Here is a 26,365-nt window from a genome sequence, read left to right as displayed (position 1 = left end):
TGCCTCAGTTTCTCCTCTGACATGCCAACTATCTCTAGAGAAGAGATGAAGTGTCGTTCTGATCAGTGTTGTGGCAGCAGCAGCAGTTTTGTAATTTAAGGACTGCATAAAATTTATGGAGCACTGAACAGAGCTTAAATCAATTTTATGATTTTCATAAATTATAGCAGGCAGACTGTGTTTGTGAAAGCCAGTGATATTTAAGCTGTCCATCCAGTGGACAACAACATTCAAAACAGGGATTTTCAGAAGCACCTATGGGAATTATGCATTCAAGTTTGGGAGTTAGAATATTTGTTCCTTTGAGCTACTTAATATTCCATTATTAATGTTTAATCCTGCCAAATTGCTTTAAATATTTGGTAAAAATCAAAATCAGAGGAAGATCAAATTCAGAGCACTGTTTTAATTTCATTGCTATTCTGCTTAATGTGCTTATAAACAGGGAGTGGGTAACTTGTAATTCTAGTTCAGGTGAAATACCACTTTGGAACTTGAAGAATTAGCCTTTTTCTTACCATAGTGTCTTTTGGGGTTGTTGTTGGGACCCTATTACTGTGATGAACGTTGATCTCTCTGTCTGCTTGAGGCTGTACATGCAAATTACTCCAACTGCTACAGAAAAGGATCTGCCAATAGATCAGGAAGAGGATGAACAGCTGTTTCCTTATGGCATGTTTCAAGACTAAGATAAATATTAATCTATATATTATAGATATGAATAGAGATTGAACTTCACTCCTCAACTTGCAGCCAAGATGGGGCTAATAAAATACAGTTCCCATTTCATCCTATTTTGTGTATAATTTGGGCTTGAAAGAGCCCTCCACTCACTGGGCATTATGCACACCAGGATATGAGTAGATTGGAGACTTTCCATCATATTGGGATACTTCTGAGTGTTTAATATTCCATGTTTTAAACTTCTCCAACTCCTCTAAAAGAAATCATTGTGTTTCAGATTATTGCAGACTGAATATGCTAAACATGGTATTAATGCAAAGAACCATTACTGAGTTCCTCTATTCTGTATGGGCAGCCTGGGCTAAGTTCTTTCTGATGTTACTTCAGTGCTTTCAATGAAATGACACTGATAGATACATTAGCTCCCTACTAGTCTTGATAACGTTCAAGGAAGTTGTGTTGAACTCTCCAGGATCTTGCCACTGAACTCCTAGAGTCAACAATATATATAAACGATGAGAGTGACTGACTCAGCAGTCATTCTTCTGCAGGAAGGGATCTGTAACTACCATGAATAAAAAACTGAACACAGGCCACTATGTGATGAAAGCTAATGTAATTTGGGCTCTATGAATGGATGTGTCATGGCGAAGAAACGTGAAGTAAGCCTACACTAATTGTTCTCTGCTCCAGACCTTAGCTGGAGTCATGTGTCTACTTTTGTGTACTATACCTCAAAAAAGGAAGATGTAGACTGATTGGACAGTTCAGCAGAAAGTACTGGTATTGATCAGAAGTCTAGAAAACACGACCTTTCAGGATAGACTGAAGGAAGTGGGATTATACATCTAGAGAAAGGAGATGCAGAGGAGGGAAGATGAATGTGATAACAGTCTTCAAATATGTAAAGCTTGCTGCAAAGAGGAAAGTAATAAATTGTTCTCTGTGTCCACTGGGAATAGAAAAAGAACTAATGGATTTAAATTGCAGCAAAGGAGATTTAAAGAAGACATTAGGACAGGCTTTCTAGCTGTAACACTGGTGAAGCACTGAAACAGATTGCCTGGGGAGGTTGTGGGATCTTCATTGCTAGAGGTTTTTAAGAACAGGTTAGACAAGCACCTGTCAGGAATGATTTGGGTATAATTGATCCTGCCTGAGGGCAGAGGGCTGGACTAGATGACCTCACAAGGTCCTTTCCAGCCTTATTTTCTATGGTTCTCTGATTAGAAAGGCTGATGTGATATTCTTAGGACCTTACCATTCCTTTACAAGCAAAAACGTGCAGTAGTAATACCAAGAGTCAGATATAAACTGACAATATCTGGAAAAAATCAAAGCTTAAGGTTGATATCCCACACTTACTTAACACTTGTATGCATACAATAAAATTGCAGTTGTTTAAAGACTGAATACTTGGAGGTTACACAGCTAAGCCCTTTGTGATCAAACCCTGATCTTTTTAATAGCAGGAGAATCTATTTCTTCTAAGACGTGTTAACTTTACATATTGCAACTTCCATTTTTTCACTTCAAAAAGTAGCATGCGTTGTTTTTTAGCATCTAACGTATTCCATGTGGGAGCACTTTCATTTCCCAGGTCATCACACATTTGGCCACCTACTACACTTTTACTCACTCCAATTTATCATGATGCTAGTGCTCGGTTTCACAACGTGGCTGTGTTTAAATCACTGATATCACTGTTAATGCTTGTGGTACATTTCTCTCCATTCTCAGACACTGTATATTCCTCCTGCTGCTTTCTGCTCACATGTTCTTTTATGTCTGTTGATAACTTTCATTTTCATCTGTCTTTTGCTGCTTTCCCTTCAAGCTGTGCTTACGTTACAAACCACAGTTCAGCAGTTTAGCAATTGGATTCCATCCAAATATTACCAAATGCCACATCTTTTAATATCAGACAGAGCAGCTTGAATTTTCTTCATCAGAGTATTGTAAAAGACACACTGGCATGTTTTTTTGTGCAAATGCCAAAAAAAAAATTTTTTTTAACAAAAGAAGGGGGCTGTAAAGCAAGTTGAAGTGTCTGCATTCCCAGAATTCAATAATTTCCCCGGTTTCAGGTTTTAGTTCATGACCCAGCTGCTGGTTTATGTAACTCAGTGGAAGTATGCCAGTTTAGCAAAGCCAAGAATTTGTCACATTTGTGATTGGTGGTACCTTACTGTTCAGAGACTTGCACTTCATATGTTTTGGAGATAAATGAAGGACAAACTGCACAGATATAGTGGTCTGTCCAGATAGTGGCTACCTTCCTTGTCTGTATTGTGCATTCTTTGTGCACATTCCCCAGCTTTTGCTGTGCCTGTGTATGTAGGGGATAAAATACACCTCCATTTAGGAGCTTGCACAGAACCCATGTATCACTTAAGCTTCAACTTAAGATGCATTGGCTTAGCACAGGCCTTTGCTTGAGGACAAATTTCCCCCACATTACTTGTTTCTACTGTGTACTTTGCTTTATTCAAAACATTCATTTTCTCTCCCCTGTGGGTACAGTATGTGGGAAGGGATCACTTGACCTTGAAATGTAGTTTCATTTATTTTGCCTATTGGTTAATGCTGAGATTAAGAGGAGGGTAAGCCTTGTTATTCGGATACTGCAGTGGGGATCATTTCCTGCTTCTGTCACAGATTTCCTGTGTGATACTGTTTCTTAAAGTCTTTCACCATGCGCCATAACATGAAGAGAATAATACTTTTTTCCTATCGCTTTTAAGTATAATTTTACCTATCTACAGTATGGTGGCAAACTTTCTTGGATTCGGAGTGCCCCAGTGCATTTTTTGTGCCTTTTGGGCCATTTGCTCACTAGTTCTTCCTCCCTCCTACAGCCCCAGCAGGGAGGCTAATGTTACCCAGCAAATCCCCCCAGGTGGGGAAGGAAGGAGCCTGTTCACTGCATCTCCAGTCACCACCTGAGGGGAGCAGAACCACAGTGAGCGTTTGCCATGCCAGCCTGTTTCTCCAACTCAGAGAGGTAAAATGTTTGCATACTATCCCACCCTTGCAAACCTTCTGTGTTTCCCTCTTTGGCCTCCCAGCTTAGGGTTAGCACAGACAGAGACTGAAAGTGATTGTGAATCGCACTCCACCATTCTCCTAGCTCCTCTGCACCCAGACCTTTTCCCTGCAAGGAGTTTGAAGAGAGCACTTTGGCTGCGTCACCAGATGCTCAAGGCTGGATTTGGGGTTTAAGTGAGTTAGGGACTTTTATGTCAGGATGCTAGCCTTTTTAAGGCACCTTTTGGTGTTTATGTGTAGACTCTAAAATGTTAAATGTTGCAAAACTTAAGCTTTTATCTCAGGTTTGGACTTCAGTGCAATCTTTCAATAACACGTACAAATATACAAATCTCTGAATCTCTTTTACTGTTTGGTTTAAAAAGCCAGTTCTTGGGCGATGGTTCAAAGGGACAAGTCCTTTATTACGAGTTTACTTGGCACCAACCACAGAGAAATCCAAATCTGCGCTACAGACTCTGCGGTGCTACTGTAGTACAAAAAAAAAATAATTTGTAAATGAATAAGAGATCATATTTTTAAATCAATTTTTTTCACCATGCAGCAATTATTGAAATGGTTGCAGTTATCGCTGAGGACTAAGCGTATAAAATGCTTCAAGATACAGAATTGGATTCTGTAAATATTTAATTCTTTTATCAATAATTCTTACAAGCAGGCTTCTTTCTACACTCTCCCTTTTGCCAGAACTATCCCCTCTATTATATACTGAGCTCATTTCCCTTCTGGATAGCTGTGGATTTGTTGATATACAAATTAATTTTGTTATTGACTAGAATGAACATTTAGAGGGTAAGAATGGCATTGCTATTCATACCTAAAGCTAATCAATATAGCTACAGAGGAATAAATATTTTCTAACTGAGTAAGAATCCTTTCTAGCCTTAATTCATTTTTCTAAAACCCTTCGGACTGTACCCTAGCTGCTGTACATGTGAATAAAGCAGCGATAGTCTAACATTTGAATCTTTCCTCCTATTACCTGTTATCAAAGAAGGTTCATGAGAAACTTCACTTCCAGTTTTACTTCTTGCTGTGCTCCAGCCTAGAAGTCACTGACTCATAACAACCCATGCCTACCATTTGATTGCAGTGACAACCGTCATTTGTCCATCGTCACCTTATGACACCAAACACACTGGAGGAGAAATAAATCCCTACTTGGAAGTGGCTTGACATCTGCTTGGAAATTCCAGACTGGTTTGTTGCTACACAGTTTAAGAGAAAGGATGTGAGAAGATATATGGTGATGTAGGGTGATTTACATCAGTCTGGGGTTCAGGTGCAAAATGAATGTTATTAACACACAGAAAAGCACAGGAAAGGGGAAAGAATAGCAAGAAAGGTAAGAGTAGGATGGGAATTAAAGTGGTGGGGTTTACTTGGTTCCTGGAATATTCCACCAATGAGTTCCAGTTATTCCTGAAAAACTTTTAGTATTATTCATACCATTTCAGGCTTTTCTTGACACACAGGAGATTTGCACTCACTTGTAACCAGATTCTGCCTTAATTTACACTTGAAATCAGCTGGGAGCCGACAAAATGTCAGAGCAAAATTTTGCTTTGCTTCAATTGGCTGATTTGTTAATAGGATTTGCTAAGAAAATGTTGGACTGACAGGGAGAAGACTGTCAGGTGCCCAGCCAGTGCTGTACAGCAGCACAGTGCTAGTGAGCCGAAGTGCTCCGGAGACCTGAGCAACCACCTCTGCACAGTGTGGAGGTGATTTGGGGACGGGGCTCCCTTGCGCCATGCAAACACTGCGCCCTCTTTTTTTCCGAAAAGCAGGCTGAGTGTTGCACATGAAGGGCAGTGTTACAGGACGTTACGGTCCTGTCCCTTGCAGAAGAAAATGGTGACCCTGGCACTCTGGCTGTTTTACTGCAGCGTGCTGGAGAAACGGAGCATGCACAGTAAGGCAATCCCTCAAATCTTTAGGGAGAAACTCTTCAATGAAATCTACAGCTCTGTGTTTTTACTTGGCTGCCAGTGCCTGTGCTTTGGCCGGTTGCAAGCGTCAGTAGCGCAGCTCAGCTCCGGCAAGAGATCACGATCCAGGCCACAGAGAGACGGAGCGTGCCCCGGGCGGCGCGGAGCAGCTCGTACGGCCGGGGCGGCGGCGGCGGCGGCGGCGGCCGCCAGGGGGCAGCAGCGCCGCGGGCAGCGCCGCTCGCCTCGGCGGCGTTGGGGCGGGGGGGGGGGTGGTGGGGCCGTGTGTTTGTTTTCCGAGGGGTTATATCTGGCTTTCCCGTTCTGAAAGGCTTCTAACATCTGGCGTTCAAAGAATATAATCGGCCCGGCCCATCAGCGCCGGTGCGGGCTCGCATTAAAGGCGGCGCTTCTGGGGCCTCGGCCGGGGGGGGGGGGGGGGATGGCACAGGCGCGGGGGCGCCCCCTCCGCTCCCCTCCCCTCCGCTTCCTCCCTCTTCTCTGTCTCCCCCGCTTCCCTCCCTCTCTCCCGACATATCTGCGGTAGCACCTGCTGCTCGGGGTTTATTTAATTTGAGACCAACGAGAAACAAAGTGCTGCGAAGGGCGAGATGAAATGCTGCTGGCCTGCGGCAGTGGCCTTCCTCCGCTGAGCTCTGCCGCTACCTGCGGACGAGGCTGGTGGGGGGACGAGGGAGCCTTAAAATGCAGCGAAGAAAACACCTAACAGAAAAAAATCCCCTCTTCCAGCATAGGCTGCCGGTTAAGGGCTGCATCTTGCAATCGTTATATGTGGTGGTGGAAGCTTATTCATGTGAAAAGTCTCCGCTGACTTCAGAGACAACCTCTGTAACCAGGCCCCAGTGTAAAAAGGCATAATCCAGTTCTGGTTTTTTTTTAGTGTCTAAAATTTAATACCGTGAATGTCTGAATCCTGTAAATTCTCTTTGATTGGGCTGGCTCTATTTGCAGCACTTGACCTGCCATCTATTAATATTATTTATAACTTCCCTCCCAGCACAGATGTGCCCAGAACTTTATTAAGCAAAACAAAGTGGAGTTAAATATCTAGTCTGAAGTGAAATTTGTAATGCAAAAGGAGAGGCTCTAATAAAATGCAATTTACAATATATCATAAAGAGCAGAAGAGTTCAGATCAATGGATCGATATTTGTGGAATTACAAAGTAAAATTTCCAACTACTGGCTGTTTGATACAAGGATATTTAATCATTGGACTTTGTATACATACACAAAGCCTGTATGCATGGGTAATGTCTTAGAAAGGCACTGTGGGCTGAAGAAATTAAAGTCAGTCTGGAGGGGAGGTAGGCTGCCCAGTATCTCTGAATCTGACCTGTTATAGGAGTAGGATCCATGCACACATTAAGTGATGAAACTTGCACAATACAGTGGGAGAGGAGCACATTTCAATGGATGTGCCATTTGATAGCTGCCTGACAACCCACAGCTTCTGCCCTGAGTACCTGTCCCCTCCTTTGTGAAGTGAGGACAGTAAGATTGTTGTATTTTATAAAACACTGTAAAACCTGCCAGTGGGTATTTTGACATACTATTTTCCCTTTGTTTTGTAATTGTATTTTCTTAAATGGAAGTGGGAAGCAACTGAGCTTCTGAGACAAATGCTTAGGAACATAGACATAAGTGAAAAGCAAGTCCTGTGTCCACAAGATGCATCTTTCCTTCTTAAACAACAAATTTCATAACCTTGAATACTTTTCAGAGACCTTTGCTGACTGAACTGAATAAAACCAATGGATGAACAAGCCATTTGGTTTTTCATGCAAATACATAGGTCAGTATTGGCTGCTGCAGTCCTACTGCCTGTGCTCCTTTCCTTGTTCTGTACTTGCTGCCACCTTTCCTGGTCCCGCCAAGACAGCATTGAGCCACAGGCCAGAGAGCAGAAGAACATGGTCTGCCTCCAGACGCCTTTATTCTGTCCCACCTTCATTTCTCTGCTTCTGGGAAGCACAATTTCTGCTTAGCCTCTCTCTCTTCATCCATGAGGACTAGAGATAGAAGCAAGCCAAACACCAAGGTGGCACAGCCATGACTGATCATTATTCCCCAAGAAGGATAGGACCTGTGGGAATAGCTATGCCGTTGCCGCTGAACCACCACAGGCTAGGGAAGAAGCTGTGGCCACTGCGGTGAGATCTAGAGTGTCTGTTTCACTTAAAGCTGCAATTTTGCCTCTCTTCTTTCTTTGCCAGCCTAGGTGGTTGCCCACTTTACTTAAGCCTCAAGTTGGCCCTGTTTATACCCCACAGTGATGACAAGAAATTCCTAAGTGTGTATCTTGCTACAAATAAATGAATATTATAATGAATAAATATCTATTAAGAATTACAACAAATTATTGTTACTAATAATTAGATTGGGAACCCTATTTGTGGTCCAGCTGACCAGGCTGAGCTTCACTTTACTTTGGCAGCTGTGTCCACACTGTCCTGAGGTGAATCTTAAGTTCCCATTTGCCTGTCAGGCAGACGGTGAGCCTGTAAGAGTAACTCTTTGAAGCCAGGCCTCTTTACATGGCTGAGCACATCCAACATGTTCATGTTCCACCAGACACACATGGGGAGGCAGGTCATAAATGATCTGTGAGGGCAATGGAGATCCCTGTAACTAAAACCACTCCAGAAGCTGCTCTTTCAGAGAGGTACAGGTGAAACCGGAGAGGTTGTTTACTCCATATGAAATAAAGGTTTAAAAGCGCAAGCATCTTGGTGTAATCTATAAAGAGGGAGACTGTTAGTCGTATTGTGGATATTGCTCTCTTTCAGGAAGTCCGAATGTGGGGCAGTTGTCCCCCCTCCCGGGGGGGATCACAAACAGGTGCTGGGGTTTTATGACCACCGGGGCCTTCTCGGATTGCTGAGCAGGTGGGGGAATCCCTTCCTGCTCTTGCCTAGCTGGGAAGGGAATTCCAGGGGGTTCCTGGTATGGAAAGGGCTGACAAGCACAGCTCTGCTCTAATTACAGCATCACAATGAGGCAATACTAGAGGTGCAGATGATGGAGGGCACTTTCCGCTCCCCTCCTTGCTCCAGGAAGCACTTTAACTATGTTCTTTGCACCCAGTTTTAGTGCTCAGGAGTACTGAAAGCTCAGGAGCCCCCGGTACTTAAACCAAAAATCAAACAAAGAAAGAATGAGACAAGATTGATTCAGTTCCCTGTGTAACAACCACCATCCTTCAAGCTCCAGGATAAGCGTTTGCAGAATGAGACCCTTCAGTGAAACACACACTTTGAATTTCAAGCCCAAACTTCTCCCACCATATGCAAAGATGTTGCCAGGACACTGATCCTTGTCATCACATCTGCTTGATCAAAGTGTTCCTGGATAGAAAGTGGGGGTTGCAGTTGCCAAGCAGAAAAAAAATAGTATCTGCATGCCTCATCCAAGCCTGTTGTTGCTCTTATGGCTGTACTCACAAGAGGGGCCGCCTTTGCCTGCAGAGCCAGTACTTAACACCTTTGTTTGTTTGTAAAAGCTGGAGATAACCTCCTCGGCAGGAGGTGCTGCAGAAAAGCAGGAGTCTCTCCTAGTTTTTTTCAAACACAGCCCCAGGGTTTCTGAAGAACGTACAGAAAACCTTGTCCAGGAATTAATATTCCCTCCGTCCCTTACCTGTTTGTCAAAACCTAATTTTTTTTAATGAGGTTTTTAAATCCATGTACTCTTCTCCTCCACCCAGTGGTAGTTCTTTCCTGGACTTTGCATTGGCAAAATGTATCAGTGGATTTAAAACAACGAAACAGGTATTTTACATTTAATTAATTTAGTGATTTGCTCAGCTGCTGACTCACGTGCATAACCTCAATTAACATTAATGAGAGTTATGTAGGCATGTCAAGGCCAGAATAGACCCCTAATAATCTAACATGGAATGTTATTACATTACTGCTGTAATTATATCCTGCACACATATCATTTCTACTTTGCTTCATGAACCGCTTTTCAAATGCAGTGGCCAGTCATCTATTATGCTGTATGCGTTAATGCTGGGGTTACAGTAAGCGTTAGCATCTGTTCTTCATTGTTCTGCTGCCTGTCCATGAAGGATGCCTGTAACTAAATAAGTAACTAGCCAGTTCGTTAGTGATTTGCAAAGCTACAAGTTTCATTTTTGAAGGTGATATTGGGAGCCAGGAAAAATCTTAAAAGCAACAAACCTCAACAGAACTGCGTGTCATCTCTCCCTCAGCATTTTATTTTTATTTATTCTTAATTGGAATCTAAGCAAGCATGGTTGGGACACCTTTAGCCTCATGCTCCAAGAAAGCTGAGGATACAGGAATCAAACCTCTCAAAGAGGTGCTGAAACAGTTCTATAATTTTGAAGGATTTTGATCATTTTAAAACTCTTCCTCTTTGGGGGCAGTTGGTGGGGGAGGAGGAAGAAGAGTCCTGTCCTGGTACACCAGTTGGATATTACTAGAGTCTAAAACAGTTGAGGAAAACAAACATTAGCTAACCTATATAAATAGCAATTTCCAGGTGATCCAGTTTAACACCAGTGCTGCTCATTCAGTCTGTTCTGTCTTTATTTTTTTCCAGCAAAATTTGTTGTATATGGACAACCACTTTCCAGTTTTGGCTATGGGATATATCCTACCTTTGTACCTTGTTTGTACCACCACCCTCTGAGTCGTCACATATATTTAAGTTTTTTTGTGTCAAGGCTCTCGCTTGCAGTTTTGCAAAAGTTAAGGCCACCTATTTCTGTGTAGATGGGCTACTGTTCAAACCTGCATATTTACAGCGGCATATCGTATCCCTGCAACTAATTGTCAGCTCCTTGTGGCCATATTGCCGTGACAATCATAACCAGGACCTTGAATGTGAGACTGCTGTGAATCATAGGTATACACAGTACATCTGCACCTTTACAGGCTCATGCAGCTAAGCCAAGAAGTTCAGATTACCATGGCAATTGAGGGATAGCGAAAAGCAGAGAATCCCTAATGCTGACTGGCAACATGGCACTACTAGATGAAAAGAGAAGAAAAGAAGCACTTGCAAAAACGTAAATGCTGTGAAATAGCCAAAGCCCCCAAGTCAACACACTTTTAAAATGACTGCCATCAGACAGGCAACATGTTCCAGACTGAAGGTACTGACTGGTATCAACGTCCGCTAATCTATTAGAAAGGAATTTGGTTTTACTACTTCTATTTGTGTAGGCCCTAATGTTTGTTAAAATGTTTGCTAAAACAGAGCTCTGTTTCCAAGGTAACAGCTACCTAACTTTATTACTAAAACTGCACTAATTCAAACAGGGATCTGAACAAACAGATTCATGTTAATTTCAAGCTCCATTAAAAACGCAAGGAAAAAAAATCAATGTTTGCCAAATGGAAAAAGAAAAGGAATCAATAGAGAAATTTTATTTTCAACCCTTTAAATGGGGTTTTGTAAACAATAGAAGTCAAAAAAGTAAAACTACATGGGAGGTGTACGTGCCATCCTTGTAAGCTGTACTGTAAACAGGAGAACAAAAAGATTCAATGATAATGTAAGAATAATCATTAGGGCTGCAAAACCCTTGTGCCTTGAGAAATAGAGGCGCCGAGGTGGAACGGCCTGTCTCAAGCCATGTGCAGTCAGGTTTCCCCACAACACCTTGTGACTCCACAGCAATGGCCAAGAGCCTCACAGAAAAGCAGAGGTGTGATGCTATCATGTCCTACTTTATTCCAACTAGTGTGGGTGACAACAGCTGTGCGTGTGTTACAGCCAGGGCTCTAACATTTGCTAGCAACCACCCTACAAACACTCCAGGGATCCTGGTTATGTAGGCTGATTCCTAATACACGCCAAAGCCCACGCTGCCCCCATTTTCCCTGCTCTCATTACACTTGCCAGCAGAAGTGCAGGTATACCAGCACGCGCTGCCGGCACAGTTGCCATCTGCTGTGTAGGCACAGCCGGAGACATGCTGGCACGGTGACAGCTGTGACTATCCGGTGACATGTGCCTTTCAAAGGGGTGTTGGGGATGGCGTATCACTTGCAGTTGAGGCCCCAGATAAGCCTTCAGGAGATCTGAGTCCACCTCCTGACTGCTCTGGTCCTCTGTGCTATCCTCCCCAGCTGCACCATGGGATTCAGAGTTCCCCATTTCCCAGTGCCTTTCTGAGGCTAAATCCATTATTATGGGCAACTCCTTGGAAGGCAGTAAGGCTTGGAGAGTGCTGAGCAAGCCATTTTGAAATCCAAACTTTCCATGGTAACTTAGCCATTGGCTCTTCATGCTTTACATGATATTTATTAGATCCCAGAAGCCCCGGTTCCTTTCTTTTCAAGTGAAGGCTGTATAGGCATTTCCATTGAAAGTGTTAGGAAATGATTTTCTCAAGGTATAACAATGATATCGCCCCTTCACTGGGCCATATCTTTTCCAATTTGTCACTGTTAATAAATATTCTCATTTCCAAAGTCTGGCTGGGGGAGAGAGGGGGATAGAGAGAGAGAGAATTTTTCTGAATTCTACCCCCTGCACCAGTGCGTTCCCATGAACAAAATATTGTTCTCTTGTTTAACAGAGTGAAAATAAGTGACCCTAAGCTGAAAGTGCCTTAAGTGCAGGTAGTGAGAGATCCTGATAGAATTCAGTTGTACAAGATCCGACTTATTTTGTGATTGTCAGCAATGGGATGTCTCATACCTTTCTCTAAAACAGTTGCTACTGACCACTGCCAGAGACAATCTCCTGGACGAATGAAATCTTAAATAGGTATGTGATAATAGATTTTGCTTTTCTGACTGCAAAACAGTGAAGGTAATGTCATTTGCCTGCCCTTGGGCAGAGCTCTGCTATGTGAATAGCATGTGATCTAACTCAATAGGGCTATCCCAAAAAAAGGAGGTAGGGCAGAGAGTATATGGTTAGTGCTTACACCCCAAGTTTCTAGTTGGGCATGCACTGATAAGGCCTTTCCAGTAATGAAACTGTGCAAATGAGACAAAATAGTCAACTGTACAGTGTAGTAGATTATTTATAGTTATCCTTGTAAGGATAACTAATGATTGCAATCCCTTTACAACACAATAAAAGATACAGCCAAGTGCAGCAGTCCTCTGAAAGAAGGGACTGATGACAACACAAGTCTCTGGCAACATTTGAGATGATTTTTGTCAGGGCAGCTGGTTTCTCCAGTCATTTGTCGTTTGAAGGGGCATCCTCTGTTGAAACGGCACATGATACTCGGTTTCCTCTCCTCCTCTCCCCCTTCTCTAGCCACCTCACTGGTATTATATTGTTTGCCCTATATTCTAAATGGTATTTACTTTAAATCTTCTTTGATTCAGTTGCTTCAGCTTGGCATCCCATCAGCTGGCAAACAAAACTGATGAAGTGAAGGGAACGTAGTTAAGTTGATATCTTAAATGCACACAAATCCCTCATGCTGTGGCAACAACAAAATGAATAACAAACACACTGCTTGAAAATCCTCTTAAGTTCCTTTTTTTCAGTTCCAGCCTTGCATACAACAGGGGGAACATCTTAAAAAATAATCTTCTAATATTCCTGAACTAACAGCATTGGCATGAGGTACAGGAGGGTCTTCTTATTCTTCTCTGCATATCTCCAGACAATCACAGCTGCTGCTAGTAAATGAATGGCTGCAAGGGGATTGGGAGAGGGAGAACAAGAAGAAAAAAGGGAAATGGAAAGACTCGTAGGTGGCCTTGTCTCCACCAAAGCTAAATATTTTCATTGGAGCTTTTTCCATTCAACAATTGGCAGCTTTATCCAGAGGCCTTAAACACACATAAAAATTCTTGCTGTTCTAAGAGTGGCTGTTAATGGAATACAGCACTATCTGTTAATGTACATGAGTGAACAGCTGTTTAATAATAGAGTTGTTTTCTCCCAAGGTGCCTTTCTTCTTTCTTTTCTTTTAAATTCTTGCGTGCTGGGTCTGTCTTTGCCCTAGAGATTAAACCTTGGTACTTTCTTATGCAAGATTTATGCTAGAAACTTTGGCTGGTATTTCATTGTCAGAGTGTGATTTTGTTGTGACATTTCCAGCTATATTTTTATGGCAGCTGCAGTTATACCAACATCAACCATGAAAACAAACTTTTTTCCTCTGGCAGAGTTCATTTACTTCAATGAACTAGAGTAAAAGGTGCACTAGCCAAAGCACTTTGGCTGCTTTTACTTATATCTGCCCTAGAGAGCTTTGCTAGGACAGATATAGCTGGATTGCCAATAGGTCAAATGGTGTGTGTGTGTGTGTGTGTGTGTGTTAGTATGTGGAGGCTAGTTGAGGTGCAAAGTGAATAGTCCCAGAACAGAGAAAGAAAAAAAAGAGTTCTGATATGCAACCTATTCTTCCGGTATTTGGGTAAAAAGCCCACAGTGCTGAAGTTTGGAGAAGGCTTAGCGTGGCATCCAGACATATACAAGTCCACTTGAAGTGCCCCAGCTCATGTTGTCTGCTGGATTCAGTGGAGGGGACTGCAGAGGTTGCTGACTTCTGCCTGCCCACCTCACCTCACGGCCGGAGCTGCCTGCCGTCAGAGGCAGACTGTGCCGAAGGGGTGCTCTGGTCATTCCTCAGCTCTCCCAAGTTACAGCCCACCCTCTTAATTTCCTTCAGAGAAATTCTTCCCAACAAAGGCTTTATTTGTAACACTTATGTTAAAGGTCTCATTTTCATTGTCAAAGTTTCCAGCCTGCTCTGTACTTTTCAAAATTGTATTGGAAGGGTGGACAGAGCCAACAGGACGAGTACGATTAAACCAGAAAGTGATTTGATAGCCACAGTCAGTCCTGCAGTCAGCAAGGACAATTATTCATGGAGCTGAAGTGCCTAGTGTTGATAATCAGTGGCCAGTGGCTCTTCTCTTCCCCTACCTCCAGCCTTAAGGAAGGAAGAGCCCACAAAACACCTCGTGAAGAAAAGTGAGGGACACAGGAGGGAAGGAGGGACAGAAGACAGGGAGATCCCACCCAGGTGCTGTGGTAGGAGGGATCCTGGTGAAGCAGAGGGAAACGCAGGGTAACGGAGGCACACAGAGCCTCCAGAGTGTGGGAGACCCTGAGAGAGGAGGGAATTGGAGTCTGTAATTGTTGCGCTCCCATACTTATGAACCCATTATCTCAGCCTCCCTCATTTACTCACTTCTTAAAGGTACCTTTTCTCCTTCTCAGAAGAGGCTGAGAAGTGACACTGGCACTCCAGGACTGTCCAGCTGCAGTGCCTTTTCCACTGGAAACTTCAATTTCCTGAGAATGTCCCCTGTCTCCCTTTTTCCTCCCTGGCACATAGTCTTTGCATTGTTAAATACTGATGCCTTCTCATGCCACAAGGTTCTCCACCACTTGAATTTCTTTGGCCTTATATGTTGTTTTCTCTTCAGTGCTTGCTTTCAACCTCTCTGGACGCAGGAGGAGGGAGATGGGGAGGAGGCTGATGTAAATTAACCAGCTAGTGTAAATCTGTATAGCTCCACAGACTACAATGAAGCTGCACTGAATTACTGTAGCTGGGAGCCTGCTTTGTAGTGTCTGCCTCTTGTGTGTGTTTTATACTGCCTGTTGTAAAAAAAAAAAAAAAAAAAAAAAAAAAGGCCACTCCACCAAAACTCCCCTTCTTTCTATTTGCTCTCCTAAGAGGTGCAGCTGTATGCTAATAGTCTACTTCTCTAGCGGGAAATATAAAGGGCTATAGCGTGCTTTGATAAACCAGGAAGCAGACTCTGATGCTAGAGTGCAAGGAGAGAAACACACAGAGCTTTTTTCCCCCTCTTCTCTCCCTCGCATCAATTTCACACTCTTTTAGTTCTGTTGACCTCCACGGAGTCCCTCCTAATTTACAGTGCCATAAACAAAATCTGAACGATGCCCTCTGAAATCTGTGGGATTGTTTTCAGCTTACACTGAAGAATGCACTATGTTCCAGGGATTTGCAAAGGCATCTCTGTACTTGGTGAGTTTCTTACCTTATGCGCCTTCTCCCATACTTCTGCTACTCTTGCTGCCATACTTTATCTGGGTGCATAACAGAGATGCAAACAACGATGCAATTGTATGGCCTGCTGTTTTGAAAAAATCAGACTCTGTGATGTATTCTTTTAAATTAGCAGCTGGAAATTGCAGGGTCATGGCTGAAGCAACAGTCAAGCCCTTGAGTGCACCAGTACCCTGAGGGTGGGTTTGGAGTTGCTGCTGTGCTGCTTAGTTTCACAACATGGGTGGACTAGAAGCACTTCGATTTGCCTGGTGCCTCAGCGCATGTCCAAGGTGTGCCCTTAATCAGCCCAATTACATGGGCTGTTCCATCTTATTGCTTAATTAAGACTCATCAGTAATTTACTTGAGATTAATACCTATTTATATGGAGCTGAAGTTTCATCTGTTTGGGGGATGAGTTATTGAACTGCATTAGGTGAAGTAAATCAATAAAATATTATTGGAAATGAAAATGACTCTCTCTCCCTTGCACTTCAATCCTTTCACAAAGCTCACAGAAAAAACTCACTTAAAGGAGGCGTTCACGCTTACACTCAGCTTCCAATTTTCTGGCTAAACATGATATCTATTAATATTTCTGATCACCTTGCCCTCATTACCTGATTTGTGTTGTAAAGTCAAGAGCTGAGGGAGTGCTGCTAAGAGTAAGAGGTGCTTTTATTCAGCCGCAGGATAGTAGCCCTGTTAGGATAAGGATAGTAGCCCTGTTAGGATATGACTCAGAGCCCAGTCTTTCCAGGGGTTACTACAAAGCCAAAACCCTCAGACTAATCTGTTACTGGAGTGCTTTGTATCCCCATATATATACACATAGGTAGTATTTATGAGGAACATCAGTAGGTGATGTCCAGAATATGTAGCATAATTGCAGGGTTTTGTTAAGCTAATATAACTTGTTTACAAAATGCAAATAGCTTCCACTTAATATATCTCTTAATTCTGTTCCAGGGCTGAGGGGGATTTTTCCCTGGCCACACAGTGGCCCATGGTGCCTTCCCTTGACTGGGGCTGTGTGAGCACAACACCTCTTTCGTCAGGGGCGCCCTGTCAGGAAACTTCCAGGTGGTCTTGAATAACAGAGCGATCCTTTCTGCCTTTGCTTAGATATTGTCTCTTCCTCTCCTAAGTCTGACCTTCCAGGACAGATCTAACATATGCCCACTAGCTACAAAGATATATAATTTTACCTTGGCAGGTGGTTGGTTACTTTCCACTCCCAGTTTTCCTGTTCTTCACCCAGCCTTTTAGCAATTGAGTATTGCAGAGTTTCGTCCATTGCTCCATTTCTGTGGAAAAAAGTGATAGTATTTGGTTAACAACTTGAAGCAGAGGAGTGCTTCCAAGAAACTGAAACTTTATTTCCTATGTCATAATCTTTCTTATCTTTGTAATAGTCTTTCGCATCATGCAACCAGAGTCAGGCTGTGGCAACATGACAGGGTCTGACATTCATGGACTCAAGTGGCTGCCATAACAAGTGCTAGGAGAGGGGGAAATGCTAATATTGAATGAGTGATGGACCTCAGTTCAGAGGTGCTCAGTGAGACAGAAGAGCTCATCTCTAGCTAGGAGCTTCTGTTGATTCAAAAAAAAAAAAAAAAAAGTCCCCTTTACGTAGCTCTAAAGTTTGGCCAAAGAAGAGGGCTTTTTTTCTATTTCTTGTGTGTAATTCAGAAGGGTCTTTCTCCTAGACCCTAAAGCAAGGACAACCTACACCTCTACTATCAGCTTCTCACCCTGTCCCTCTTCCTCTCTGCTGCTTCTTTTAGCTTCACTGCTGTTGTCACTAAAAAGCCTCCTGCATGCCTATGCTATAGGGAAGGGCTCACACAATTAAGAAACAAGAGATGCTCCCTCTGCAGCAGGTGCTGCTTAAAGCAGGGGTTAGCGTGCTCTTCTGGCCTCAGCTGAACCCAGTTTCAGAGCACCCCCGTGCCCCAGCTGTCCTTTTCCACCCTGCTAGACATTATCCCTGCTTCAGATGTGCCAGCATAGCTGCAGGTTGGAGGTGCTCCCTAACCCAATTCTGTCACAGTAATCTGGGTCAGCTTCAACACTTCCAGTAGTACGTTTATTTTTGTAGCTCTCATCACTTCAACAGTTGGGTTAGGGAGCCCTTTCATGTGCAATTACGCTGACAAAATCGAGGGGGAAGTGAGCTCCAGAGGGGGCTGAGTGGAGCAGCGTAGGGGTGCCAGTGGCCAGGACGGCGCGATGACCGTTCCCTACAGCGCCCGGTAAACAAGGCTGGTAAACAAGACAGCCTGGATCAGTTTGGCATCTTGCGATTGTATCTTCTCCTGGTAGCAAGAGTCGGTGAGAAGTGTACAGATTTAGGATTTCATTCCTAAACTGATGATGTGCCTGCAGTGTTCCCAAAGGATAGGTCCTTAGGTAAATTGTTTCCACCTTGGCACAGCCCTTCTTCTCTAGCTGAAGGTAGTGATTTGGGACTCAGCCTTGCAGCGAGCCTTGTAGAATGCAGATACCAAGCTACAAGAGACTCCCTGAAAAAAGGAGCCTTACGTATTCTCAGGTATGCCTTCAAGTTGGCTGAAACATGCATAGGCATCAAAATAGTGCAAAACTGATGAGTGCAACCTCCATGGAAACAGCACAGCAGCAGGCAGCTTTGCTGAAGAGTGTAATCAGTGGTGAATGCTGAGATGTTTGATTTAATATCAAATAGGAACAAGCTTGGAGCTGAACTTCCCTGAAGTTTAGTAGAGGAGCAGGGAGGGGCTGTTCAGATCACAGGTTTTGGTCCATCTCTGCTTTTGATATTTAACTGTTGGTAAAAGGCAGCAGTGAGGAGCAGAAAGAAAAGAAGTGATTGTAAATCATCTGGACACTTTGTTTTATTATTACCTAAGTTTGATATTTCCCTAGCTGCTCTTCTTCTAACCCTTCCCACGTCTACTTTCATCCTTCATTTCACTGAGATTATTCTATATGCTAGAGATGTTTCTCTACAAAAAAGCAAACTACAAAATCTTGAGACATTTGCCCCTGGAAAAGAAGTATGCTGTAAGTAAAGTAAAGGAGTAAGAGCCTCATGAGGATATGAGTCCAAGCAAATGTCACTGTAACTTGGAACTGAATATAATGCCTCTAATACCTCTGAAAGCAAACCAGCCCTGCCAGTACCAGCCCAAATTACCTCTTCAATAATATCTGAGCACTGGAGCAGTCTTGACAACTCAAGGAAACTTCTCCTTTGCCCCATGAGAAACTGGCATATATGAGAGCATACACTGCCAGCTCCTTGTTGAACTGTTATGACACTGGAGTTACTCACCATTTTACACACCGTTGGAAGCAACTTTAATGTGACTTCCACCTCTTCAGGCTTTTCGACCTCTTTCTTCAGCCTCTTCCTTTGTTAAACATATGGATGAATAATGAAAATGTCAAAATTTTTCCTAAACCCATTCACCTGGGCACATTCACTTCCAAAATAAAAACACATGTTTGTAACTGTGGGTGCAATATACATTTATTGAACTATCTGCATAGATACTTGATTGTTAGTTTTGTTAGTTTTTCAATGCAACCTTAATTAATTCCATGTAGTGGTAGATACAAAACAGCCAGTGCAAATATAGAGATGCTTTGTCCCTGTAGTTTAGATCACAAACTGTCTTTTACGGCAGAGGTGGGGAGTTAGGAACTGACTGCATTGGAAAGTTTTACCGGCTGCTTGCATCACAGTATGATTCACACTTCAGTTTATAGCAATATAATTGTCCTATATAGTCAAGTTTTTACGTATTGAACTGAACACATTCCCAGAATTATATCAGTATTTAATACACACACACATTTATACCATATGAGGCGGTCATACATCCATGTGGTAAGCTGCCAAAGCAGGTGCTAAACAGTACTTAATCTGACTTTCACCTTTGATCACCTCAGTCATTGGGCTTGTTTGCTGAAGAAGCCCTTTGCTTGAGAACAGCTTCTTGGCTAAGAATTCACCTGGGATTGCAGACCAGGAAAATCTCAACCCTAATTAGAACAAATTTATCTGTTTGTAAATGAGAACACATATCTGATATTTTATACTGCAGCCAATTTATTTTAACCTTCTTCACATTGACCAACAGCAAAAATTTCCTTTTCAAACACAAAATCTTGCTTCCACTCAAAATTCAGCCAGTCAATCAATCAGTCTGCTGGCTGGTTTTGCTATATATACAATATTTAGTCCCCCAACAGTGACAGTCATAAGAAACAAATATCAATATCTATCATTATTAGTCCTTGAAAGGCTTTCTTTTACTGGAAAGCTGAGAAATCCTCCTTTCCAGAAGAATATAGCAAATGTTTCTAACCCTAGCCAACTGGAAATAGCAAGATTTCAGAATTGTGATGCTGACTGACAGAACCACTGTTTTAGTCGTTGCTTAGATGTTTGAAATGCACCATTTATATTTATTTTCCCTCTTAGGTCTCTGCTAAGACAAATTAGTAGTATAGGTAGAGGGATTAAAAAAGTATATTTTGATAACATCTCAGGGTTTATCTCTGTAAATCCTTTGACATAAACAAGAGGCAGTGGTGTGGCACAGTAAAAATCCAAGTGTCAGTCATGCCAGGGTGACTAATACAACTCACTTGTGGCCTCATTAATCATGAGTGGAGCAGGCATCCCAAATTCATGTCAATAACAGCTTTATGCCACCCCAGCAAATAAGGAATCCTCTATAGATATCCTCAGGTATAGTGAGAAAAAGTGCTCCCTCGCTGGTGTAAACCAACAAAGCTCCACTGAGGACTGATGAGCAATGCCCATTTTTACTAGCTGAGCATGTGACCCACATTTGCTATTCGTTATTACCCTGTTATTTTTTGGGAGTCAGCAGAGTTCGTCCTGCCATGCTGAGCAACGTGTTTGCCTTGTAATCTCACTGGACTAGGGATGGCTCCAAATACTCAGTGGGAACTTTATAAAAAATGTACTCTCTTCCCCAGTAGCAGAAAAAGTCAGAGAACATTTTTTCCCCTGAGTGGAAATTATACCATCTTTGGATACGGGTGATCCCTAAATAAGGAACGCACACAAGTAATTCTAGCAAGCACATTTATCACTTGAGTAGTTAGACTGCAAAAGGGTTGCAATTAAAAAGGAAAATATTTAGGTAAAGAGGCCTAAACTTCTTTAAAAGGTCTTTACTTCCCCTTTTTTCAAGTTATAAATGTGGAACATTATGCTTTCCTATTCATATCTCCACATCTCCATAACAATATTAATTTGGGATGAGGAAAAAACATTCCTGTCAAACTATTCACTCTAACTTCATTTCCAAGCATGTGGTGTTTTTCATCTTGAGTGTGACATTGAGAATGTCACTTATGTTATAATATATTTAACTCCAAGAGCTGAGAAACACTCTGGGTGCACTTCCACCAGCAGTTTAAAACAACATCGGCCCAAGCTGCCTCAGAGAAGGGTAGTCTTATTTCCTCGGCTCCTCACTGACTGCGTGTATCTGCCCCATCCTTGCGCCGACCGTACCACCCACATGGCAGTGCAGGCTGCTGGAGGAGGGAACTGGTCTGGTTGAAAAGCAATCCCTTTTCCTTTTTCTTTTTTTTTTGTAGGAGTAGCTTTCAGGTGGATTAGTTGCCCGATCTAGCGAACCTCACCACCACACGCACTGCCTTTGGCACAAGGGGGGCAGCACAGACACCGGTGGGATCCTCCACTTCTTTTGGTGGCTAAGTTTAGATCAGGTTAACCTGGGAGCAAAACCACATTGCTAGAAAAAAAAAAAAGTCTTCTCTTCAACAGAATTTGGTCAATGCTTTGGTTAACATCTAAAGAAGAATCATTTGCGAGAATTGTGCCTCTCAGCCCTCCAAAAGTCCTGCCAGCGCGACCACAAGGAAAGCTTGGACTGTTCTGACATCTGGATTGAAAAAAAAACCACCAGCAGAAGGAAGACTCCTTCATGCCTCATTATTCTGAAGCGAAAGTGAGTGAAAAAAAATCCATTTCTTCCCTGAGTATCCTTGATGTATATCTCTATATATTTCTTTCAAAATTCAAAATTTCATCCAGAAACTGATCAGAGGGTGGTGCTGGTTAGGAGTCCTGCTGCCTGTCGCCTGCGACCGCTGTGCTGCGCTTGGAGAAGAGCGATCTGCCTGCTGTCTGCCTGCTGAACTCCCTGGCGCTCAGCCTGCTGCCCGGCGCGCGGCCATGAGCTGCGCTCCAGGTCTCCGCGTGAGGCAGCGCTGAAGCTGCAGGGAGGCCTGTGGGGTTACGTCAGCCTTCTTGGGTCATTCCCGTAACGTCCGCCCAAGTAGCGCGTCTGGATGAAATGCGAGCCTCAGATTTCATGGGGCGTTGTGGAGCCTGGGCTAAAATGCCCTGGCTGATGTTTGCTTGCGGCTCCCGAGTGCTTCTGCACGGCTCCACGTGGCGCTCTGCAAAAACCTCCAGCCAACAGTCTGATACATGCTTAGTTAGAGACAAATATCTTAACCTCTCCTTCAGGCAGAACAGCTTGCAGATGTGCTTTCCAGGGGTCGGTGCGTGCTGGTGTGCAAGCCCGCTGCGGCCGGCGGGCACAGTAAAACGCTGGGTCTGCGGGCAAGCCTGCAAATTGGGTCTCGGCATGTGCAAATGGCCAGCGAGATGCCTGGTTGACCAGTCAGGTGTGCACAGACACGACTGAAAAGAAGTGTCATTTTACTTTGTGTGTGCACACCTGAATCTGAAAATAGATCCCAACCGAAATTAAAAAAAAAAAGGAAAGGAAAAAAGGAAAATGAGGTTTCTGGTTAGTCTGGCCTTGCACTGAATTTAAAACTGGTGAAATATTCTTATGCATGGGCAGCAGTAGTTATATTAATAGGGAAGAGAGGAAATAAGGTACTCTTGGACACCCTTGAAACTGGACTAGCACTGGTTCTGCATGGGTACTGTCCCTTCTAGTGTTGCCTATGGGTCCCCCCTCCCCTGGGTGCTGTTGGCAGATGCCATTCCTCTGTCTTCATTCACAAAAACCGTAATGATTCCCGTGCAGCTGTGCCGAGGCCTTTGGAGCTGTGCCAGTTCATACCCAGTTATTCACACTGTTCATACGACTTGGAGACCTGAGGCATTATTATAATAAAGCTGTTGTGCGAAAGGCGGCGGCGTATCGATGGCGGTGGCTCTTCTCTCAGTGCTGACGGCTACTGTTCCCCCATTAGACTTCTCTGAGTTCACGGGGAGTTGCTCACGCTCACTTTTGAAGAAGTGGAGGAATGTTAAATTTCTAGCCTTTAACCAGAAGTCGGTTTCACGCCTGCAACTTGCTGGCATGGGAGCAGCCGGGCTCTGCCGGGAGGCGGCGGCAGTGGGAAGGCAGTGCTCGGCACGCGCCAGAGCAGACACAGCGTGGCTGTAAAAGTTGTGAATTAGATGCTTGTCCTGTGCTGGGGCCTGCCAGACCTTCCCCTGCTCCCATACACATCACCGAGGGGCATCTCCGCAGAAGGAGCCAGATTTCACCTGCTTTCTAGGTTATTTTGTTAGTGGGCTTGGGCAGGGAGACAAGATTTTTGCAGGCTGGATGCTCTGCCTTGAGTCTCGTCACACGGGATTTAGCACCGGCTGGCCCAGGCCAAGCCCTCTCCACATCACTGTTCAACCAGTCTCTCAAGTTACAACAGATGCAGAGTTCATTCATACTTTACAAAAAGGCCATTTTAAGGTGCTTCATAACAGGCTAGCCTTTTGGTGCAATTATTGCAATCCTAGAGTATAACTCAATCTTGGTGGTTAATGGCGTTTTATCTTCCCCCCCCCCCCTCCCCCCCAGTAAGTTTTCCTCTTCGCTATTGTTATTAAGCCCAATGCTCTGAGCTCTTGGGGGCTGCTGACTCCCTCCTATCCCTGCTCTCCCGTGTGAGAGGCTGCTTTGCGGTAGAGGCAGGGTTATTGCTCCTTGGAGAGGGAGGCAGCAGGCTTTCCCGACGCCACATCGGTGGCGGCTGCACGGGGAGAGATGGGGGAAAGGGGAGGAGCGCGCAACCAACTCCTACATTTCAGCACATGCAGGGAATTCACACGGAGGCTGATGCCTGGAGTGCAGGGGCAGCCGCCTGGCTTGGCCCCAGCCAGCCGTCCGAGGCAGGCTGGAAAATCCCCGTGGAAGGTCAGCATGTGGTCATGAGCACTGCCAAGGCTGAGTGCTGCAGCTGCGGTAATTGGCAGATCTCATCCCGCTGGTCAAAGGGGTGCTCATTCGCAGCAATTATTGCCTGGAGGGGAAGGGAAAAAACCTGGAGGCAGGGAATTAGAGTAAGCACTGATGAGTTGGCAGATGCTGCCGGATCAATGGCCGTATCATGGCAGGGAAAGCAGCAACGGCACTCTCAGAGCCATCAGTCACTGCCGTTTTGGGTAAATGCCAGCAAACGGAGCGAGAGGAGAAATGGGGGGTGGGGGCATGGGCACGCTGGGCTACTTTTAATTACTTATTACTTATATTAGACAGGGAACTGCCCACCGCGACAGATTGCTGCTCAGGGGGCTGCCCGCACCCAGGGTGGCGAGCGGGACTTTATGTTCACGCAGCCCCTTTTATCCCGAAACATCTCAAAGCGCTTCCACAGCCGGGCGACAGGCAGAAGCATATTGTGCACATGCCCAAATCCCCATGCTGCGCCGGCCCCCTGGGCTGGAGCGGTGAGGGGTGGCTGTCTGACACAACTTCCCTGGGGAAGAGGGAGCGCAGGGGAGGCGCGGGGTGACGGCGGCCCCTGGAAGCACGCCAGAGCATTAGCATATCTGAGGTAGGGCTCATGTGTCTCTGCATGGCTTGGGTTTTTTGCTACAGCCTCCAGAAGGGGAAGTCGCCGGTGCTTTGCTCCTTTTCTCCTTTGCAATCTCCCCGGTCCAAGTCTTCGGTGGGCCCTAGAGTGGCAGCAAGATCCTCTCCTGCAAGAGCTTTGCAAAGCCTAATTTATGGGTTTTTTGCACCAGCAGCAAGGTGCTGTCGTGGCAATGGTCTCGGTCTTTCTGTGCTTCGCTGCCACCACAAAGATACTCATTAGAAGTTCTGTAAAAAAAAAAAAAAGTAGAAAAAAGAAATATTGCCACTGAATAAACATTTTTATGGTTGAATTCACCACTGCCATATACAATGCTCCCATTTGCTTTAGAGGCCTGGGCTTGCATTATTCACACTTTAAAAACTCCTGTTGACTTCACTGAGAGCTACGTTTGCTTTAGTGGTGCAAGGTCAGGTTGTTAATTATGCAAACTCACCTAGTCCTCCTGAGCTCAGCACAAATTCAAATGGATGTGTCCTGATGAAAACATGCCCTGCATTGCTCTGCAGTAGATTTCAAATACTACTGTCCCCGAGATGTCACCCTGCAGACACAAGTGACTCCCCTGGGGAGAGCCATGTCTGTGCCAGACCCTGTGGAAACATCGTTTTGTGTTTCTGGAAGACTCTGGTTCCTCGTGTTTTCTTCTCTGTGATGATCCCAGTTTAAGGAATCCCTGCTTCCACCCACTCCTGGTCACCTCGCCCTGCCCCTGTGCTTGTCCTTTAGTAGGGCAGCTGTGATTGCTTGTGGCTCTGCGTTTTTGACCTTTTCAATGAACTGCTCCAGGTTTAAATAACAAAACGAGGCAGGGGTAACTTTAAAGTGCAAGAAATTTTACCAGAGATGACACAGGGATGCAAAAAATCTGAGAGGAGGGGTAAAAACCGTTTAAACTGAAATTTGCTGCCACAGAAAGTGCAGTGTTACACTACAGCAGGAATTAAACTGCTCATCGGCTAAGTCAATACAGACTGGGAGAATTAGGCATTGTTTCTGTTTCGGATCAAATGCATGCGTAGTTTGGGGGGGGGCAGTTTGGTGCGTACAATAGCGAGGCCTTGGTTATAAATTTGAGAGGCCACCTTAATGAGCTGGTTAAATCTGACGTAGTTCAACCAATTGTGGTGGGTTTTGCGTAAGTGCTGGCGAGCCGCCCTGGGGACCGGCTCCAACAGCGACAGCGTGCTCTGCCTCCCCGTGCAGTGCATCTGCCCGGCCCCGAGTGCCTCTGCGTCTGCGTGGGCACAATCCCCGCGCTTGCCGTAAAGGCGCCTGCACTGAGACTTCTCACTTGCCCTCTTTGACTTTGCGATTTTAACATCTTCTCCAGTTAGCTGGCTCCAGCTAACAGCTTTGAATAGAGGCTTTAGGAGTATGCAGCCTATTCCTGAAACACAGCGGCTCTAAATCAGTGCCAACAAGATATCTCTTCACCTCAGTTGTTAGTTTTCCCTCCTATGATATTTATAACAGTGCCTTCTTATGCTACTGTGTCATTAGGGGGACAACATTTCCGTTATAAACACACTGCTTATCCCTCCCCCCAACCACCTTTTAACTTGATCAAGGTTAAAGCGCAACATTCATATTCTTAGTCTGTCAGGAAGATGCAGACAGAACAATAAAAAAGAAAATTGAAGTTTTAGTGCCATTCTACACTTTCTGTTTAACTTCAGGATGGTTATTGTAAGGTAGAGACGATCAAATCCAGTAAAAAGGTTGTTTGCAAATATTCATTAGTATTCAAAATGACGATTCTACTCAAGTCATACTTCATTTATTTATTTGTTTGCTTTTCTCATCATCTACCTAAAGGGACTTCTGCTTGCACAAATGTTAGGGGAATGGCTG

General features: G+C 44.2%; 1 protein-coding gene across 8 annotated transcripts in view; it reads left to right on the top strand.

Moving 5' to 3' along the window:
* Positions 1-26,365, top strand: part of KIAA1143 (KIAA1143 ortholog) — a 67,513-nt gene that overhangs the window by 17,517 nt on the left and 23,631 nt on the right. Inside the window, exons 5-6 of one of the 8 annotated variants that reach the window (XM_067291349.1) lie at positions 3,543-3,688; positions 21,477-21,521. The exons of 3 other annotated variants lie outside the window; for them this stretch is intronic. In XM_067291349.1, coding sequence (XP_067147450.1) covers positions 3,543-3,688; positions 21,477-21,506 — 176 coding nt within the window. In that variant the 3' untranslated portion in view covers positions 21,507-21,521. Of the gene's footprint in view, positions 1-3,542; positions 3,689-4,726; positions 5,053-21,461; positions 21,522-26,365 lie in introns of those variants that run through there. 4 more of the 8 variants (XM_067291348.1, XM_067291350.1, XM_067291356.1 and 1 more) reach the window with 4 other exon arrangements.

Source organism: Apteryx mantelli, chromosome 2 (assembly GCF_036417845.1).
Source record: "Apteryx mantelli isolate bAptMan1 chromosome 2, bAptMan1.hap1, whole genome shotgun sequence".
In the NCBI taxonomy this organism is placed as follows: domain Eukaryota; kingdom Metazoa; phylum Chordata; class Aves; order Apterygiformes; family Apterygidae; genus Apteryx; species Apteryx mantelli.
Note: the sequence above shows the minus strand (reverse complement) of the source record. Positions and strands in the feature narration are given on the sequence as shown.